The sequence below is a fragment of the Oncorhynchus nerka genome, unplaced genomic scaffold (assembly GCF_034236695.1).
Source record: "Oncorhynchus nerka isolate Pitt River unplaced genomic scaffold, Oner_Uvic_2.0 unplaced_scaffold_13___fragment_10___debris, whole genome shotgun sequence".
Classification (NCBI taxonomy): Eukaryota; Metazoa; Chordata; class Actinopteri; order Salmoniformes; family Salmonidae; genus Oncorhynchus; species Oncorhynchus nerka.
In genome coordinates, this window is record NW_027040342.1 from 28,380 (window position 1) to 50,224 (window position 21,845).

Below are 21,845 nucleotides of genomic sequence, written 5' to 3' on the forward strand. Positions count from 1 at the left end.
TCGAATCTCACCATACCTTCTCTGATATGCAATCTGGTTTCAGAGCTGGTCATGTGTGCACCTCAGCCACGCTCAAGGTCCTAAACGATATCTTAACCGCCATCGATTAGAAACATTACTGTGCAGCCGTATTCATTGATCTGGCCAAGGATTTCGACTCTGTCAATCACCACATCCTCATCGGCAGACTCGACAGCCTTGGTTTCTCAAATGATTGCCTCGCCTGGTTCACCAACTACTTCTCTGATAGAGTTCAGTGTGTCAAATCGGAGGGTCTGCTGTCCAGACCTCTGGCAGTCTCTATGGGGGTGCCACAGGGTTCAATTCTTGGACCGACTCTCTTCTCTGTATACATCAATGAGGTCGCTCTTGCTGCTGGTGAGTCTCTGATCCACCTCTACGCAGACGACACCATTCTGTATACTTCTGGCCCTTCTTTGGACACTGTGTTAACAACCCTCCAGGCAAGCTTCAATGCCATACAACTCTCCTTCCGTGGCCTCCAATTACAAGTAAAACTAAATGCATGCTCTTCAACCGATCGCTACCTGCACCTACCCGCCTGTCCAACATCACTACTCTGGACGGCTCTGACTTAGAATACGTGGACAACTACAAATACTTAGGTGTCTGGTTAGACTGTAAACTCTCCTTCCAGACCCATATCAAACATCTCCAATCCAAAGTTAAATCTAGAATTGGCTTCCTATTTCGCAACAAATCATCCTTCACTCATGCTGCCAAACATACCCTTGTAAAACTGACCATCCTACCAATCCTCGACTTTGGCGATGTCATTTACAAAATAGCCTCCAATACCCTACTCAACAAATTGGATGCAGTCTATCACAGTGCAATCCGTTTTGCCACCAAAGCCCCATATGCTACCCACCATTGCGACCTGTACGCTCTCGTTGGCTGGCCCTCGCTTCATACTCGTCGCCAAACCCACTGGCTCCATGTCATCTACAAGACCCTGCTAGGTAAAGTCCCCCCTTAGCTCAGCTCGCTGGTCACCATAGCATCTCCCACCTGTAGCACATGCTCCAGCAGGTATATCTCTCTAGTCACCCCCAAAACCAATTCTTTCTTTGGCCGCCTCTCCTTCCAGTTCTCTGCTGCCAATGACTGGAACGAACTACAAAAATCTCTGAAACTGGAAACACTTATCTCCCTCACTAGCTTTAAGCACCAACTGTCAGAGCAGCTCACAGATTACTGCACCTGTACATAGCCCACCTATAATTTAGCCCAAACAACTACCTCTTTCCCAACTGTATTTAATTAATTAATTTATTTTGCTCCTGTCCACCCCATTATTTTTATTTCTACTTTCACATTCTTCCATTGCAAAACTACCATTCCAGTGTTTTACTTACTATATTGTATTTACTTTGCCACCATGGCCTTTTTTGCCTTTACCTCCGTTCTCACCTAATTTGCTCACATTGTATATTGACTTGTTTATATTGTATTATTGACTGTATGTTTGTTTTACTCCATGTGTAACTCGGTGTCGTTGTATCTGTCGAACTGCTTTGCTTTATCTTGGCCAGGTCGCAATTGTAAATGAGAACTTGTTCTCAACTTGCCTACCTGGTTAAATAAAGGTGAAATAAAAAAAAATAAAAAAAATATTTTTAAGTGGGAGAACTTGCACAATTGGTGGCTGACTAAATACTTTTTTGCCCCACTGTAAGTATTTGATCACCTATCATCCAGTAAGAATTCCGGCTCTCACAGACCTGTTAGTTTTTCTTTAAGAAGCCCTCCTGTTCTCCACTCATTACCTGTATTAACTGCACCTGTTTGAACTCGTTACCTGTATAAAAGACACCTGTCCACACACTCAATCCAACAGACTCCAACCTCTCCACAATGGCCAAGACCAGAGAGCTATGTAAGGACATCAGGACTAAAATTGTAGGCTTTTTAGTCTAAACTCCACTCGGTGTGTTTGGAAGAAGAAGAAGGATGAGTACAACCGCAAGAACACCATCCCAACCGTGAAGCATGGAGGTGGAAACATCATTATTTGGGGATTCTTTTCTGCAAAGGGGACAGGACGTGGACCCCACTCCACCATAGTCTTAGTCCGTCTCTGTGGTCTTTCTAGGAACGGCGACCCTTGCCGTCGACCCTGACCTGGGAACCCTAAACAACAGGCCCAACAGGCTGCCTGTCTGCCCAGCGCCATCTGAGCTGCCCGTCTGCCCAGCGCTGCCTGAGCTGCCCGTCTGCCCAGCGCCATCTGAGCCGCCCGTCTGCCCAGCGCCATCTGAGCAGCCCGTCAGTCAGGAGCTGCCAGAGCCGCCCGCCAGTCAGGAGCTGCCAGAGCCGCCCGCCAGTCAGGAGCCAGGAGCTGCCAGTGCCGTCAGTCAGCCAGGAGCTGCCAGCGCCGTCAGCCAGCCAGGAGCTGCCAGAGCCGCCAGACAGCCAGGAGCTGCCAGAGCCGTCAGCCAGCCAGGAGCTGCCAGAGCCATCAACCAGCCTGAGCTACCTATCAGTCCTGATCTACCCCTCAGTCCTGAGTTACCTCTCAGTCCTGAGTTACCTCTCAGTCCTGAGCTACCTATCAGTCCTGAGCTACCCCTCAGTCCTGAGTTACCCTTCAGTCCTGGGCTACCTATCAGTCCGGAGCTACCCCTCAGTCCTGAGTTACCCCTCAGTCCTGGGCTACCTATCAGTCCGGAGCTACCCCTCAGTCCTGAGCTACCCCTTAAGTCCAGAGGTGTCCCTTAGTCCGGTGGGCCTGTTGTTTAGGGTTCCCAGGTCAGGGTCGACGGCAAGGGTCGCCGTTCCTAGAAAGACCACAGAGACGGAATAAGACTATGGTGGAGTGGGGTCCACGTCCAGCGCCAGAGCCGCCACCGCGGACAGATGCCCACCCAGACCCTCCCCTATAGGTTCAGGTATTGGACCTAGTTATTGTGTTCTGACCCTAGTTATTGTGTTAATTGTTTGTTTTAGTTGGTCAGGACGTGAGTTGGGTGGGCATTCTATGTTTTGTGTGTCTAGGTTGTTTTTCTGTGTTCGGCCTTGTATGGTTCTCAATCAGAGGCAGGTGTCGTTAGTTGTCTCTGACTGAGAATCATACTTAGGTAGCCTGGGTTTCACTGTTTGTTTGTGGGTGATTGTTTCCGTGTCTGCGTTTTACACCACACGGTACTGTTTTCGGTTTTGGTTATTCACATTACGTTTATTGTTTTTGTATGGAGTGTTCAGTTTATGTGTTTAAATAAACAACCATGGACACTTAACACGCCGCATATTGGTCCTCCGGTCCTTCTCGCCTCTCCTCTTCAGACGAAGAGGAGGAAAACCATTACATTGATGTCATGGTGAGGAGAACCTGACATGAGTCTGATAAACCCCAAGAGTCTAATGTAACAGACAGGTTTGCTTCCTCCAAAGTATTGTCTTTGCATTGACCTGTTAGTTGTGGAGTTTGTAAATCTATTTTATTTAACCTTAATTTAACTAGGCAAGTCAGTAGATTATTTTGTAAATATTGTCAAGGATATTGTCAAAGCTAAGTATTTTAGCTTTATTGGTTCAGTATGTAGCCTACAGAGAAACACATTTAGAGTTTAAGCCTTGTAGGCTCGTCATTTCATATAAATTGACTTTTCTGGAGAGGGGAGACTGGAGGCCATGGTGTGGTCACAGTAGCACATTTAATAAATCATTATTCTAAACAAACAACAAAGAGGTTAGAACTACAATTCCGGCGCCATTTCCGGTTGCCGCCGCTGGACGTAATGCAACGTGAAACAGGGAGTTGTAGTTCTTTACAGAAAGAGCAGTCGTATACAAACCATTACAGTTCCTAAACACCGGAACATTTTTTTTTGAAATCACAATCATGACACAGCCCTTAACTTTTGACACAATGATCTCACTACAACTGAGGACTCTTACAGTGGTGGACTTTATTTAATAAATAGGTCTGTAGGCTTTTAGCTGGAGTTGAATATACTCCTTAGTAAACTGGGGAAACAGCTTGATTGTGCTACTAGAGACTTGTAATGAGAAGAATAAGAACACATTTGATTGATCAGAAAGTTTATGTCCACATGCCAAGCCAACAGGCTTTGGGCGAGAGCTTAAAACGCATCAGTTTTCACTATCTGAACACCTGAACCACTACATGGGCTGGGTTGAATATAATGGTACTCATCATATAGGCCAGGCTACACATATTCCTATACAGCAGACATAGGCCAACAAGTTGTTGAAATTTAAAGGAAATGGTCCCGCTTTTGCGGAGACTGCTTTCACAGTAAATGCTGCATATGTCAGCTTAGTCTGAAATTACCTTTACATTTCTATCGCCTGTGTCTCAGCTGTGATTCTTTCAGAATTTTCTGATTAATAAATTCTTGTTGCTCCATCGTTCTTTCGTTTGAATCACAGCTACGTTTTCATATATAACATGGGATTGTTTTAAATAATGTCTGTAACAAATAGGCTAACAACTGACATAGTTACAGAAACCAGAAGAGGTGTGAACTACAAATATGGCGCCCGTTTTGTAGTTTTCTTCCTAACTCTAACCCTAGCTCAGTTGATCTGCTTTATCAATGGTGCAACATTCAGCCCCTCCAAAATGCCTTAATTCATCTGACACCTCCCTTACGCAGATCTACTGACATCGGAATCAATATTTCAATTTGTCTACAGACTCAATAGTATTTGCCTTGCAAAATCCAATATTCTCATTCATTTTGATGATTGTTTCTCATTAAGAGACATTCACTAAGAGGATATAAGTTGTTCAGACCAATGTGCTGCTCTAACATTTTAACTCTGAGCCATGTGACAATAGAGTAGCCTACATCTATAGTCTACTGTAATATCATATGCTGCTTCAGGCTAAATACTAGAGTTTTCTGTGTGTTTCAATAGGACAAATGGAAAGTCTGTATTCCAAATTGTGGTGTGGTGTATCTACAATGTTACCTTCCCTAAATAATGCAAAGTTACATTTTATCTTCATTCATGAGGAGAGAATACAGGAGACTAATAAAGCAAGCAGAGGACCATTTTGTGGTGTTGAAACGTAAAGCGGCAACTGCAAAAGCAATGAATAGGAGGTGAAAATATAGCTAACTTCGTATGCAAGTGTTGAAAAAAATCTACACCAGTTGAGTAATTCATTTCAACAATAATCTTCATTTTAATGTGACTTTTCAAATAACATGGTGGCTTAATTGGAGTCTATTCTTTCAGAGCGAAGGCCCATATAAAATAACTTAAGTGGCTGAGCTAGGCTGTGTGGGGGCGGAGGCCCATATAAATAACTGTCTGAGCTAGGCTATGTGGGGGCGAAGGCCCATATAAATAACTGTCTGAGCTAGGCTATGTGGGGGGCGAAGGCCCATATAAATAACTTAACTGGCTGAGCTAGGCTATGTGGCCGAACAGCATCTTTCACAAGAAAACAACGTGGCCTACTAGAAATGGGATTTTTTTTTAACTGAAAAAATTGGCCAGAAATGTAGCATCCTACATAAAATAATAATTGATAGAAAAAAAGGCGATGTCTGTTTCTGAATGCCTGTATCGGGATAACCTGATCCTAATAACCTGATCCTGATAACATGGTCCCGATAACCTGATCCTGATAACCTGATCCTGATAACCTGGTCCTGATAACAGGGTACTGTTTCCTTAGCAACGGAGGAGATTTATCCACCAGGGCGGACTGTGAGAATATCACATTAAAATGAAATGATATCATTGGGCTGTAGTCTTCAGATCTGGTGGAGAAGTTGTCCCTCAGCTGCTTGATGAAATCTTCCTTCAAGCTCTGTGACAATGCTGCGGCCTGGTCCCTCTGCCTGTTGTTTCTTCAGTGTGCTGAAATGCAGTAGACTTCCAGAGGACAAGTCCAAATCCAACAACTCAGGCTTCCTAGTAAAGGCCTCAAGTCCACAACTATTTTCCCTCATCCTTGTAACTGCAGATTTAACCCGTTTAAGTTACAGAATATCGCCAAAAAAGCAACATCTGAGAGGAATTCCTCAATTTCCAAAATACGAAGGTGGTCAGCTGCTGCCCTCATTGAGCTTTTTCTGACAAAATCTACAACTTGGTCAGAATGGCTCTGGAGCTTTTCCTTTACTCATCCAGAACACGTTGTTGTGAAGCTGGAGATCATCCTGGATGGCCTCCTCTGATTCTGTCACCAGCTTGCGGAAAAGACGGTGTTGTGTTGCTTGATGTCCCCCTGACAAATGTGATTATGCACATTACTTTATCCATCACATCTTTTAGCTGAGCGTTTAGACTGACACACAACACACTCTGATGGATGAGACAATGCAAGCCATTCATTTGTGGGGTGATCTCCTTCAACCTGCTGACCAGGCCCCTGTGTCTGCCCACCATACCAGGAGCCCCGTCAGAGACCACAGAATTGACTTCTTCAAATGACAAGCCATGTTGCGTAAATAAATCTTCCAGCTTTGTGAACAGGATGTCCCTGGTGGTGTTTCCTTCCAGGGGAACGTCCACGGTGGTGTGTCCTTCTAGGGGAACTTCCCCGGTGGTGTGTCCTTTCAGGGGAACGTCCCCGGTGGTGTGTCCTTCCAGGGGAACGTCCCCGGTGGTGTGTCCTTCCAGGGGAATCAGTGCCAGTAGCTCTTCTTTAAAGTAATTTCCATGGAAATAACAGACATAAACACACAACTGTGCTGCATCGGTGTTGTCAGGTCTCCCATCAATAGCCAGGGGAACAATAGTTCTCTCATCAATAGCCAGGGGAACAACTGTTCTCTCATCAATAGCCAGGGGAACAACTGTTCTCTCATCAATAGCCAGGGGAACAACTGTTCTCTCATCAATAGCCAGGGGAACAGCAGTTCTCTCATCAATAGCCAGGGGAAAATGCTCAGCCTGACTAAGACCCTCTAGAACAATCCTATGCACGTCGTCCGCCAGAGCACGGACAAGGCGTCCAGCTGTTGACGCAGACAGGTGCACCTGTTTGACAGACGCAATTATGCTATCCATACACTTGTCTGTGGCCAATTCCTCCAAAACTGTCACTATGCACGTTTTAAACAGCTCTGTGTCTGTGAAGGGCATGTTGTGTTTGGTTAGAACCCAGGATGCTTTTAGGAAGGCACTTGTGACTTCTGTTGTTGGGTCAGGCCACAAAGGAAGATTATTCTGCCGTGTTTGTAGCTTGTAGGTAATGCTTAAATATTTCTGCATCGGGCCTCTGTCAGGGGCGGGAAGACCACTTTGAAAGTACCCGCTTAGATTCATAAGGATGTCTGAGATTGAATTATTTGCAAACAACGACATTTTCATTGCAAACAAGACATGGTAAAATGGTAAGAATAATGCAAAAAAAATGTCCTGAAGCCAAACCCAGTTGACGAACCCTGTTTTATAGTATTCCATGGCCTTTACTGGCCAACTGCTGTTATGTTTATGATATACTATGGTGTTGTGTCACTAGACTTTGACCAGATATTATTACATCCAAAGATCAACTGAACCTAGAAATTAGATACATAGACACTTGTCATCAGGAAGGTGCTCTCTCAGCACAACGGACAATATCTCAATGACTTGACATGTTCTGGTTGTGAATTCAGGCTACAAGGTAAGAATCTTCCCAGTGATTATTGTAAAGTGTGTAGGGACATAACATGTATGGTGTTATTTTAGTATAGTGAATGACAGGAAAACACTCAGATCTAACAGTCCATTTCACCTGGGACAGGTACATGACATTCAATCTTATAAAATGGTGCTAACTTGGCGTAGGCAAGTCAAATTCAAAAACATATTGTTCATATAACGTATTATACGATTCGTATATCGTGGTTATTTTACAATTTGTAAAAATGTAATGTATCATAGTTCTAAATCATTTTTCATAATATCAGAACATTTGTTGTTTTCAAAATTACAATGGGCTCCTGCTTCCTGTGTAATTTGGTATGAAACCACTGAACATACTTTTCTTAACATTTATATTATGAACTGAATTCAGTTATAGCATAATAATAACATAACTGTTGAACAAAGCAACACACTAGAATGAGAGAAATTATTAAAAGAGAAAGTGAGACATTATTATTATTAATAACTTGTATTATATTGGTGTTATTATTGGTGTTATTATTGTTATTAATTAAATCACCTGACTGTTTGGATATATCTGTTAGTAAATGCTTTATTTGTAAGAGATAATTAATAATCTAGAACAATTGACCTTCAAGAACTGTGTTAACCACAATCAACATGTCGGATCTCTGTTTAGGGGTTTGTGCTCTAAAATGAGTCTCTCTGGGGAGAAAGAGGAGGAGGGCCCTGCCTCTAAAAGGATTGTCTTTGGGGAACATGGCACCAAATCTAAGAGGTGAGAAGACCATTTTTTAAAGATTTTATGAGTTTATATCCAAAACACTATATCCACCATCTTTTCACATTTGTGTTTTTTCATCAGAAATAAAGGCTTATGGGTGTGTAAAATATTATTGTTCTAAGATTTTAAATTCATAGATGTTAGCGTATGACATTTTACTGAGAACATCACAGCAAGATGAAACAAATATTGTTGCATTCTCTAGATTCTCCCATTTCATTTGCGCCATAAAGCACCACAGTGGAGGTGAAATAATAATACCCATAACACCTAGCAGTCAAACAGGGAAATGGTTTCAATAGTTTTTCTGATAAAAAACATGAGCTGGCGCACACCCAGGTTAGAGCATTGGACTAGTAACCGAAAGGTTGCAAGTTCATATCCCTGAGCTGACAAGGTACTAGTCTGTCATTCTGCCCCTGAACAGGCAGTTCCTAGGCCGTCATTGAAAATAAGAATTTGTTCTTAACTGACTTGCCTAGTTAAATAAAGGTTAAAAAAATAAAAGGTTAATGTCATGAATACTTGAACCAGGTTAAGTAGACAAACAGTGCAATTAGTGTAAGCAATAGTAAGTTAATAAGAATGCATTAGTGAAACTGTTAAAAAACAATAGTTTATGGCATGTTGAATATGCTATTGTTATCATATGGAAACATCATTGAATATTGTACATAACATTAGCATCAATATACATTATTGTTTCATTCAATTTCACATATTTAATTGTTTCCTATTTCAATTTTTTTTTTTGCATCATCAACAGGGGGAACATATTGGGTGTACGCTAATAAGCTGTAGAAAGAATAAATCCATTTAAAAGAGAGAATTGTTCATAAGAAGGGCCTGAGATCAAAATCAATATTCAGACCGCTAGGGGTCAATGTTTTTAGGATATCCAGTAAGCCTCCCCTTGTAGTAGTACGATCTCCATGTTAACTCCTCTCCTTGGTAGAGCAACATGCTCAATGCCTGTGTATTTGAGGTATGAGATTGAAGGTTAGCTTCAACAAAGTGAGCTGCTATTGGATAGTCAATGTTCTTACACCTGATTGAGCTGCGGTGTTCAGCTATGTGTTGTTTAATTGTCTTTTCTTTTGTCCTACATAGGCTTTCCCACATGAACAGGTGAAATTATTCCCTTGGTCTTAAATGAGATGATCCCCTAACAGGGATGTTTCTACCTGTATGTGTGTGTCTGAAGAATGATGTTTTTATAGTGCTATTTGCACTGAGCCATGTTTGTAGTTGCCATTTGGAATGGGTGTCAAGAGTGTCTGAGTGGCCCAGGGGGCAGGTCAGATCTCACCAAGATATCTCCAAGAGTGTCTGAGTGTGCTCAAGGGGCAGGTCAGGTCTCACCAAGCTATCTCCAAGAGTATCTGAGTGGGCTCAGGGGGCAGGTCAGATCTCACCAAGCTGTCACCAAGAGTGTCTGAGTGGGCTCAGGGGGCAGGTCAGATCTCACCAAGATATCTCCAAGAGTGTCTGAGTGTGCTCAGGGGGCAGGTCAGATCTCACCAAGCAATCTCCAAGAGTGTCTGAAAGGGCTCAGGGGGCAGGTCAGATCTCATCAAGCTGTCTCCATGAGTGTCTTAGTGGGATCAGGGGGCAGGTCAGATCTCACCAAGATATCTCTAAGAGTGTCTGAGTGGGCTCAGGGGTCAGGTCAGATCTCACCAAACTGTCTCCAATATTGCGACCACACTTATAGACCACCAGTGGGGGTTCCTTGAAGATCTGTGCGATTTTTTTGTTTGTCTGATTGCAGAATATTCCAGTGCTTTTTCAGGATTGCTTTTATTTTCTCTGAATACTTGGTGTACATGGTGCAAAAGACGGTTGTTTTTCTTCTTTGGTAGATTGTTTTGCAAGATATTTTCATCATTGCAGCATCACGAGTTGTGTCCTTGTAGCCTCTCATTTTGAATTTAGCTGTCTTTTAAAAAATAATTTCTGTCAAATCCAGTAGTTTTTCCATCATACATTTTTCCTATAGAGAATTGTAGAAACACTTCAAATGTTTTGTGTAGGTTGGGGTGGTGCAGCGGTTCTTGTGGGCACATTTTGTCATCAAAGTCTGTCATTCTCTGGATTTATGGTGCTTTCAAGGAAACTGGGAAGTTTGAATTATGATGTTAGGGATCTTCAGGTCGGAGCTCTAGAAAGAGGCCCAACTTCCCGACTTGGAATTTCGAGTCGGATAACTGTTCAAACCGTATTTTCTCAGTAGGAGCTTGGTTTTTTCTGGTTTTTCAGTTGTCTTGAACTCACTGAAGTCTGAGAGTTCCCAGTTTCAGTTGTTTTGAATGCAGCAGAAGTTATGCTGGATTCACAGCATGGCAAATGTATTCAACCTTTTCTGCCCCATGGTGTTGCAGGTGAATGTTTATCCTTTTAAGCTTGGAAAAGAGACCATTAAATGCAGATTTGGACCACACATCCTCTCCACTGAATTGCTGGCTAGTGGTTGTTTTGCAATGCTTGCAGTTAGCCACATATTCCTTCCAAACCACTCATTCCAAACGACTCATTGCTAGCTAAGATGTTGAACGTATGATGTTGACATGATCAGTCCAATCAAAGCTACTGTAGACAAAACGTGATTTGACGTCATTTTATCTGTGGCCAATGACCTTGAGCCTTTTGAATGGGCACTTCTAATGTAACTCTAGGGAAGCAACCAATCGGCTTGAATTCTTAAGCTCTCCCTGTAGATTTTGTGGTGATGTAGTGTCTCCATGAGTGACAGAACACTGAGCCAATCAAGGCGCAACTACAGAACATTACCAACTACGCTCAGTATTTCCTACTGGCTGCCCCACCACCGCAGAAAGCACTGAGCTAGGCTGAAACAGCTGCATTTTGGAGCTGCCTTACTCAATAAATAAAAAAGAGACCATATTTGTACGTGGCTTATTAACTAAATTATTATTATTTTTTGTACATTATTTGCAAACTGATATATGACACGTATTAATGCCAAAATAACATGCTAAACAGGTGGGGCTCTGTAGCTGAATCTGTACCTGAATAACAGGTGGGGCTCTGTACCTGAATAACCGGAGGGGCTCTGTACCTGAATAACAGGTGGGGCTCTGTACGTGAATAACAGGTGGGTCTCTGTACCTGAATAACAGGTGGGGCTCTGTACCTCAATAACAGGTGGGGCTCTGTACCTGAATACCAAGTGGGGCTCTGTACCTGAATAACATGCTGCCTTGAAATACAACTCACCTTCTGAACAATCTATTCCCATCCCAATGTTCTGCATCACAATGTCAGCTTTCCTATTGTTATCAATGAGACCTACCTGCATTAACTGTAGGTGTACCTAAATTATTGCTGCTGCTAATGCTAAGTGAGCACTCTTGCTGTTGACCTGGGTACATATTGTCATGACCCACAGTGCTAGTGATGGCTGGTACATACTGATGAAACATTTTCTGTTCATGGTTAAGCATATTTGTTATCAGAAAAAGTATACAACCTAAACAAAACACATGTCCCTGCCCTCTTTTTCAAGATGTGGCCAATTTAAACAGACAGAATAAAACACATTTTTAAGAAATAACACTTTTTTTGATGACTTGTTGTTTCCAAATGGCTGCTGGGTAATTTGACATGCATCGAAATCTTTGTTTGTAGGCATTGAATTGAGTGCATGCTGATCAGGTTGACAGACGCAATTATGCTATCCAATTCCTCCAAAACTGTTACCGTGCACTTTTTAAATAGATCTGTGTCTGTGAAGGGCATGTTGTGTTTGACCTTCTGTTGTTAGGTCAGGCCACGAAGGAGGATTCTACTGCCGTGTTTGTAGCTTGTAGTTAATGCTTCAATCTTTCTGCGTCGGGCCTCTGTCTGAGGCGGGAAGTTCACTTTGAAAGTACTATACTTAAGATTAATAATGCCGACTGAGATTTAATTATTTGATAACAGTGACATTTTCATTGCAAACGAGACACATTGGCAGGGCATTGGAGAAAGATGGTAAGATGAATGCATATCTCTCTGTCCGTTCTTCCCTGAAACTTAGATTTTCATTATCCACCTTTCTTTTGCTACTTTTTGAGACTGACATGTTCTCTTACTATCAAGCTAATTGTTCTGAATGAATGTTGACATTAATAAAGTAGTGTAGACTACAGTAGGCTACAAAGACCTGTTTTACCCCATTAATAAAGTAGTGTAGACTACAGTAGGCTACATAGACCTGTTTTACCCCATTAATATAGAAGTGTAGACTACAGTAGGCTACATAGACCTGTTTTAGCCATTAATAAAGTAGTGTAGACTACAGTAGGCTACATAGACCTGTTTTACCCCATTAATAAAGTAGTGTAGACTACAGTAGGGTACATAGACCTGTTTTACCCAATTAATAAAGTAGTGTAGACTACAGTAGGCTACATAGACCTGTTTTAACCCATTAATATAGTAGTGTAGACTACAGTAGGCTACATAGACCTGTTTTACCCCATTAATAAAGTAGTGTAGACTACAGTAGGGTACATAGACCTGTTTTACCCAATTAATAAAGTAGTGTAGACTACAGTAGGCTACGTAGACCTGTTTTACCCATTAATAAAGTAGTGTAGACTACAGTAGGGTACATAGACCTGTTTTACCCCATTAATAAAGTAGTGTAGACTACAGTAGGCTACATAGACCTGTTTTACCCATTAATAAAGTAGTGTAGACTACAGTAGGGTACATAGACCTGTTTTACCCCATTAATAAAGTAGTGTAGACTACAGTAGGCTACGTAGACCTGTTTTACCCATTAATGAAGTAGTGTAGACTACAGTAGGCTATGTAGACCTGTTTTACCCATTAATACAGTAGTGTAGACTACAGTAGGCTACATAGACCTGTTTTACCCAATTAATAAAGTAGTGTAGACTACAGTAGGCTACGTAGACCTGTTTTACCCATTAATAATGTAGTGTAGACTACAGTAGGGTACATAGACCTGTTTTACCCCATTAATAAAGTAGTGTAGACTACAGTAGGCTACATAGACCTGTTTTACCCATTAATAAAGTAGTGTAGACTACAGTAGGGTACATAGACCTGTTTTACCCCATTAATAAAGTAGTGTAGACTACAGTAGGCTACGTAGACCTGTTTTACCCATTAATGAAGTAGTGTAGACTACAGTAGGCTACATAGACCTGTTTTACCCATTAATACAGTGGTGTAGACTACAGTAGGCTACATAGACCTGTTTTACCCATTAATAAAGTAGTGTAGACTACAGTAGGGTACATAGACCTGTTTTACCCCATTAATAAAGTAGTGTAGACTACAGTAGGGTACATAGACCTGTTTTACCCCATTAATAAAGTAGTGTAGACTACAGTAGGCTACGTAGACCTGTTTTACCCATTAATGAAGTAGTGTAGACTACAGTAGGCTACATAGACCTGTTTTACCCATTAATAAAGTAGTGTAGACTACAGTAGGCTACATAGACCTGTTTTACCCATTAATACAGTAGTGTAGACTACAGTAGGCTACATAGACCCGTTTTACCCATTAATAAAGTAGTGTAGACTACAGTAGGGTACATATACCTGTTTTACCCCATTAATAAAGTAGTGTAGACTACAGTAGGCTACATAGACCTGTTTTACCCCATTAATATAGTAGTGTAGACTACAGTAGGCTACATAGACCTGTTTTAGCCATTAATAAAGTAGTGTAGACTACAGTAGGGTACATAGACCTGTTTTACCCAATTAATAAAGTAGTGTAGACTACAGTAGGCTACATAGACCTGTTTTACCCCATTAATATAGTAGCGTAGACTACAATAGGCTACATAGACCTGTTTTAGCCATTAATAAAGTAGTGTAGACTACAGTAGGCTACATAGACCTGTTTTACCCCATTAATAAAGTAGTGTAGACTACAGTAGGGTACATAGACCTGTTTTACCCCATTAATAAAGTAGTGTAGACTACAGTAGGCTACATAGACCTGTTTTACCCCATTAATATAGTAGTGTAGACTACAGTAGGCTACATAGACCTGTTTTAGCCATTAATAAAGTAGTGTAGACTACAGTAGGGTACATAGACCTGTTTTACCCAATTAATAAAGTAGTGTAGACTACAGTAGGCTACATAGACCTGTTTTACCCCATTAATATAGTAGTGTAGACTACAATAGGCTACATAGACCTGTTTTAGCCATTAATAAAGTAGTGTAGACTACAGTAGGCTACATAGACCTGTTTTACCCCATTAATAAAGTAGTGTAGACTACAGTAGGGTACATAGACCTGTTTTACCCCATTAATAAAGTAGTGTAGACTACAGTAGGCTACGTAGACCTGTTTTACCCATTAATAAAGTAGTGTAGACTACAGTAGGGTACATAGACCTGTTTTACCCCATTAATAAAGTAGTGTAGACTACAGTAGGCTACATAGACCTGTTTTACCCCATTAATATAGTAGTGTAGACTACAGTAGGCTACATAGACCTGTTTTAGCCATTAATAAAGTAGTGTAGACTACAGTAGGCTACATAGACCTGTTTTACCCCATTAATAAAGTAGTGTAGACTACAGTAGGGTACATAGACCTGTTTTACCCCATTAATAAAGTAGTGTAGACTACAGTAGGCTACGTAGACCTGTTTTACCCATTAATAAACTAGTGTAGACTACAGTAGGGTACATAGACCTGTTTTACCCCATTAATAAAGTAGTGTAGACTACAGTAGGCTGCATAGACCTGTTTTACCCATTAATAAAGTAGTGTAGACTACAGTAGGGTACATAGACCTGTTTTACCCCGTTAATAAAGTAGTGTAGACTACAGTAGGCTATGTAGACCTGTTTTACCCATTAATAAAGTAGTGTAGACTACAGTAGGGTACATAGACCTGTTTTACCCCATTAATAAAGTAGTGTAGACTACAGTAGGCTACATAGACCTGTTTTACCCATTAATAAAGTAGTGTAGACTACAGTAGGGTACATATACCTGTTTTACCCCATTAATAAAGTAGTGTAGACTACAGTAGGCTACATAGACCTGTTTTACCCCATTAATATAGTAGTGTAGACTACAGTAGGCTACATAGACCTGTTTTAGCCATTAATAAAGTAGTGTAGACTACAGTAGGGTACATAGACCTGTTTTACCCAATTAATAAAGTAGTGTAGACTACAGTAGGCTACATAGACCTGTTTTACCCCATTAATATAGTAGTGTAGACTACAATAGGCTACATAGACATGTTTTAGCCATTAATAAAGTAGTGTAGACTACAGTAGGCTACATAGACCTGTTTTACCCCATTAATAAAGTAGTGTAGACTACAGTAGGGTACATAGACCTGTTTTACCCAATGAATAAAGTAGTGTAGACTACAGTAGGTTACGTAGACCTGTTTTACCCATTAATAAAGTAGTGTAGACTACAGTAGGGTACATAGACCTGTATTACCCCATTAATAAAGTAGTGTAGACTACAGTAGGCTACGTAGACCTGTTTTACCCATTAATAAAGTAGTGTAGACTACAGTAGGCTACATAGACCTGTTTTACCCATTAATAAAGTAGTGTAGACTACAGTAGGGTACATAGACCTGTTTTACCCCATTAATAAAGTAGTGTAGACTACAGTAGGCTACGTAGACCTGTTTTACCCATTAATAAAGTAGTGTAGACTACAGTAGGGTACATAGACCTGTTTTACCCCATTAATAAAGTAGTGTAGACTACAGTAGGCTACATAGACCTGTTTTACCCCATTAATATAGTAGTGTAGACTACAGTAGGCTACATAGACCTGTTTTAGCCATTAATAAAGTAGTGTAGACTACAGTAGGCTACATAGACCTGTTTTACCCCATTAATAAAGTAGTGTAGACTACAGTAGGGTACATAGACCTGTTTTACCCCATTAATAAAGTAGTGTAGACTACAGTAGGCTACGTAGACCTGTTTTACCCATTAATAAACTAGTGTAGACTACAGTAGGGTACATAGACCTGTTTTACCCCATTAATAAAGTAGTGTAGACTACAGTAGGCTGCATAGACCTGTTTTACCCATTAATAAAGTAGTGTAGACTACAGTAGGCTACATAGACCTGTTTTACCCATTAATAAAGTAGTGTAGACTACAGTAGGGTACATAGACCTGTTTTACCCCATTAATAAAGTAGTGTAGACTACAGTAGGCTACGTAGACCTGTTTTACCCATTAATGAAGTAGTGTAGACTACAGTAGGCTACATAGACCTGTTTTACCCATTAATACAGTAGTGTAGACTACAGTAGGCTACATAGACCTGTTTTACCCATTAATAAAGTAGTGTAGACTACAGTAGGGTACATAGACCTGTTTTACCCCATTAATAAAGTAGTGTAGACTACAGTAGGGTACATAGACCTGTTTTACCCCATTAATAAAGTAGTGTAGACTACAGTAGGCTACGTAGACCTGTTTTACCCATTAATGAAGTAGTGTAGACTACAGTAGGCTACATAGACCTGTTTTACCCATTAATACAGTAGTGTAGACTACAGTAGGCTACATAGACCTGTTTTACCCCATTAATATAGTAGTGTAGACTACAGTAGGCTATGTAGACCTGTTTTACCCATTAATACAGTAGTGTAGACTACAGTAGGCTACATAGACCCGTTTTACCCATTAATAAAGTAGTGTAGACTACAGTAGGGTACATATACCTGTTTTACCCCATTAATAAAGTAGTGTAGACTACAGTAGGCTACATAGACCTGTTTTACCCCATTAATATAGTAGTGTAGACTACAGTAGGCTACATAGACCTGTTTTAGCCATTAATAAAGTAGTGTAGACTACAGTAGGGTACATAGACCTGTTTTACCCAATTAATTAAGTAGTGTAGACTACAGTAGGCTACATAGACCTGTTTTACCCCATTAATATAGTAGCGTAGACTACAATAGGCTACATAGACCTGTTTTAGCCATTAATAAAGTAGTGTAGACTACAGTAGGCTACATAGACCTGTTTTACCCCATTAATAAAGTAGTGTAGACTACAGTAGGGTACATAGACCTGTTTTACCCCATTAATAAAGTAGTGTAGACTACAGTAGGCTACATAGACCTGTTTTACCCCATTAATATAGTAGTGTAGACTACAGTAGGCTACATAGACCTGTTTTAGCCATTAATAAAGTAGTGTAGACTACAGTAGGGTACATAGACCTGTTTTACCCAATTAATAAAGTAGTGTAGACTACAGTAGGCTACATAGACCTGTTTTACCCCATTAATATAGTAGTGTAGACTACAATAGGCTACATAGACCTGTTTTAGCCATTAATAAAGTAGTGTAGACTACAGTAGGCTACATAGACCTGTTTTACCCCATTAATAAAGTAGTGTAGACTACAGTAGGGTACATAGACCTGTTTTACCCCATTAATAAAGTAGTGTAGACTACAGTAGGCTACGTAGACCTGTTTTACCCATTAATAAAGTAGTGTAGACTACAGTAGGGTACATAGACCTGTTTTACCCCATTAATAAAGTAGTGTAGACTACAGTAGGCTACATAGACCTGTTTTACCCCATTAATATAGTAGTGTAGACTACAGTAGGCTACATAGACCTGTTTTAGCCATTAATAAAGTAGTGTAGACTACAGTAGGCTACATAGACCTGTTTTACCCCATTAATAAAGTAGTGTAGACTACAGTAGGGTACATAGACCTGTTTTACCCCATTAATAAAGTAGTGTAGACTACAGTAGGCTACGTAGACCTGTTTTACCCATTAATAAACTAGTGTAGACTACAGTAGGGTACATAGACCTGTTTTACCCCATTAATAAAGTAGTGTAGACTACAGTAGGCTGCATAGACCTGTTTTACCCATTAATAAAGTAGTGTAGACTACAGTAGGGTACATAGACCTGTTTTACCCCGTTAATAAAGTAGTGTAGACTACAGTAGGCTATGTAGACCTGTTTTACCCATTAATAAAGTAGTGTAGACTACAGTAGGGTACATAGACCTGTTTTACCCCATTAATAAAGTAGTGTAGACTACAGTAGGCTACATAGACCTGTTTTACCCATTAATAAAGTAGTGTAGACTACAGTAGGGTACATATACCTGTTTTACCCCATTAATAAAGTAGTGTAGACTACAGTAGGCTACATAGACCTGTTTTACCCCATTAATATAGTAGTGTAGACTACAGTAGGCTACATAGACCTGTTTTAGCCATTAATAAAGTAGTGTAGACTACAGTAGGGTACATAGACCTGTTTTACCCAATTAATAAAGTAGTGTAGACTACAGTAGGCTACATAGACCTGTTTTACCCCATTAATATAGTAGTGTAGACTACAAGAGGCTACATAGACCTGTTTTAGCCATTAATAAAGTAGTGTAGACTACAGTAGGCTACATAGACCTGTTTTACCCCATTAATAAAGTAGTGTAGACTACAGTAGGGTACATAGACCTGTTTTACCCAATGAATAAAGTAGTGTAGACTACAGTAGGTTACGTAGACCTGTTTTACCCATTAATAAAGTAGTATAGACTACAGTAGGGTACATAGACCTGTATTACCCCATTAATAAAGTAGTGTAGACTACAGTAGGCTACGTAGACCTGTTTTACCCATTAATAAAGTAGTGTAGACTACAGTAGGCTACATAGACCTGTTTTACCCATTAATAAAGTAGTGTAGACTACAGTAGGGTACATAGACCTGTTTTACCCCATTAATAAAGTAGTGTAGACTACAGTAGGCTACGTAGACCTGTTTTACCCATTAATAAAGTAGTGTAGACTACAGTAGGGTACATAGACCTGTTTTACCCCATTAATAAAGTAGTGTAGACTACAGTAGGCTACATAGACCTGTTTTACCCCATTAATATAGTAGTGTAGACTACAGTAGGCTACATAGACCTGTTTTAGCCATTAATAAAGTAGTGTAGACTACAGTAGGCTACATAGACCTGTTTTACCCCATTAATAAAGTAGTGTAGACTACAGTAGGGTACATAGACCTGTTTTACCCCATTAATAAAGTAGTGTAGACTACAGTAGGCTACGTAGACCTGTTTTACCCATTAATAAACTAGTGTAGACTACAGTAGGGTACATAGACCTGTTTTACCCCATTAATAAAGTAGTGTAGACTACAGTAGGCTGCATAGACCTGTTTTACCCATTAATAAAGTAGTGTAGACTACAGTAGGGTACATAGACCTGTTTTACCCCGTTAATAAAGTAGTGTAGACTACAGTAGGCTATGTAGACCTGTTTTACCCATTAATAAAGTAGTGTAGACTACAGTAGGGTACAAAGACCTGTTTTACCCCATTAATAAAGTAGTGTAGACTACAGTAGGCTACATAGACCTGTTTTACCCATTAATAAAGTAGTGTAGACTACAGTAGGCTACGTAGACCTGTTTTACCCATTAATAAAGTAGTGTAGACTACAGTAGGGTACATAGACCTGTTTTACCCCATTAATAAAGTAGTGTAGACTACAGTAGGCTGCATAGACCTGTTTTACCCATTAATAAAGTAGTGTAGACTACAGTAGGGTACATAGACCTGTTTTACCCCGTTAATAAAGTAGTGTAGACTACAGTAGGCTATGTAGACCTGTTTTACCCATTAATAAAGTAGTGTAGACTACAGTAGGGTACATAGACCTGTTTTACCCCATTAATAAAGTAGCGTAGACTACAGTAGGCTACATAGACCTGTTTTACCCATTAATAAAGTAGTGTAGACTACAGTAGGGTACATATACCTGTTTTACCCCATTAATAAAGTAGTGTAGACTACAGTAGGCTACGTAGACCTGTTTTACCCATTAATAAAGTAGTGTAGACTACAGTAGGCTATGTAGACCTGTTTTACCCATTAATACAGTAGTGTAGACTACAGTAGGCTACATAGACCTGTTTTACCCCATTAATATAGTAGTGTAGACTACAGTAGGCTACATAGACCTGTTTTAGCCATTAATAAAGTTGTGTAGACTACAGTAGGCTACGTAGACCCGTTTTACCCATTAATAAAGTAGTGTAGACTACAGTAGGGTACATAGACCTGTTTTACCCCATTAATAAAGTAGTGTAGACTACAGTAGGCTATGTAGACCTGTTTTACCCATTAATAAAGTAGTGTAGACTACAGTAGGCTACATAGACCTGTTTTACCCCATTAATAAAGTAGTGTAGACTACAGTAGGCTACGTAGACCTGTTTTACCCATTAATAAAGTAGTGTAGACTACAGTAGGCTACATAGACCTGTTTTACCCATTAATAAAGTAGTGTAGACTACAGTAGGCTACATCGACCTGTTTTAACCCATTAATATGCTAATTATGTTCTGGCCCACCGACTTGAACCGAATCCAAATCTAGTTGACGAACCCTGTTTTATAGTATTCCATGCCCTTTACTGGCCAACTGCTGTTATGTTTATGATATACTATGGTGTTGTGTCACTAGACTTTGACCAGATATTATTACATCCAAAGATCAACTGAACCTAGAACATAGATACAGAGACACTTGTTATCAGGAAGGTGCTCTCTCAGCACAACGGACAATATCTCAATGACTTGACATGTTCTGGTTGTGAATTCAGGCTACAAGGTAAGAATCTTCCCAGTGATTATTGTAAAGTGTGTAGGGACATTAAATGTATGGTATTATTTTAGTATAGTGAATGACAGGAAAACACTCGGATCTAACAGTCCATTTCACCTGGGAAAGGTACGTGACATTTCAATCTTACAAAATGGCGCTAACTGGGGCATAGGCAAGTCAAATTCAAAACATATTGTTCATATATCGTATTATACGATTCGTATATTGTGGTTATTTTACCATTTGTAAAAATGTAATGTATCATAGTTCTAAATCGTTTTTCATAATATCAGAACATTTGTTGTTTTCAAAATTATAATGGGCTCCTACTTCCTGTGAACATACTTTTCTTAACATTTATATTATGAACTGAATTCAGTAATAGCATAATAATAACATAACTGTTGAACAAAGCAACACACTAGAATGAGAGAAATTATTAAAAGAGAAAGTGAGGAGGCATCCCGGGTGGCGCAGTGGTTAAGGGCGCTGTACTGCAGCGCCAGCTGTGCCACCAGAGACTCTGGGTTTGCACCCAGGCTTGGGAAATCCTTGATCTCATCGCGCACCAGTGACTCCTGTGGCGGGCCGGGCACAGTGCATGCTAACCAAGTTCGCCAGGTGCACGGTGTTTCCGTACAGGGGTTGTAAGCGATGAGACAAGATAGTAGCTACTAAAAACAATTGGATACCATGAAAAAGGGGTTAAATTCAAAAAGAGAAAGTGAGACATTATTATTAATAACCCTTATTATATTGGTATTAATTTTGTTATTAATTCAATCACCTGACTGTTTGGATGTACCTGTTA

At 40.2% G+C, this 21,845-nt stretch overlaps 1 protein-coding gene across 4 annotated transcripts in view; it reads left to right on the plus strand.

Moving 5' to 3' along the window:
* Window positions 1–7,533: 7,533 nt before the first annotated feature.
* LOC115126915 (NLR family CARD domain-containing protein 3-like) overlaps window positions 7,534–21,845 on the plus strand; it is a 31,416-nt gene continuing 17,104 nt past the window's right edge. For 3 of the 4 annotated variants that reach the window (XM_065016551.1, XM_065016554.1, XM_065016553.1), the window contains exons 1-2: window positions 7,534–7,618; window positions 8,282–8,380. In XM_065016551.1, coding sequence (XP_064872623.1) covers window positions 8,298–8,380 — 83 coding nt within the window. In that variant the 5' untranslated portion in view covers window positions 7,534–7,618; window positions 8,282–8,297. Of the gene's footprint in view, window positions 7,619–8,281; window positions 8,381–20,673; window positions 21,041–21,845 lie in introns of those variants that run through there. The other variant, XM_065016552.1, reaches the window with a different exon arrangement.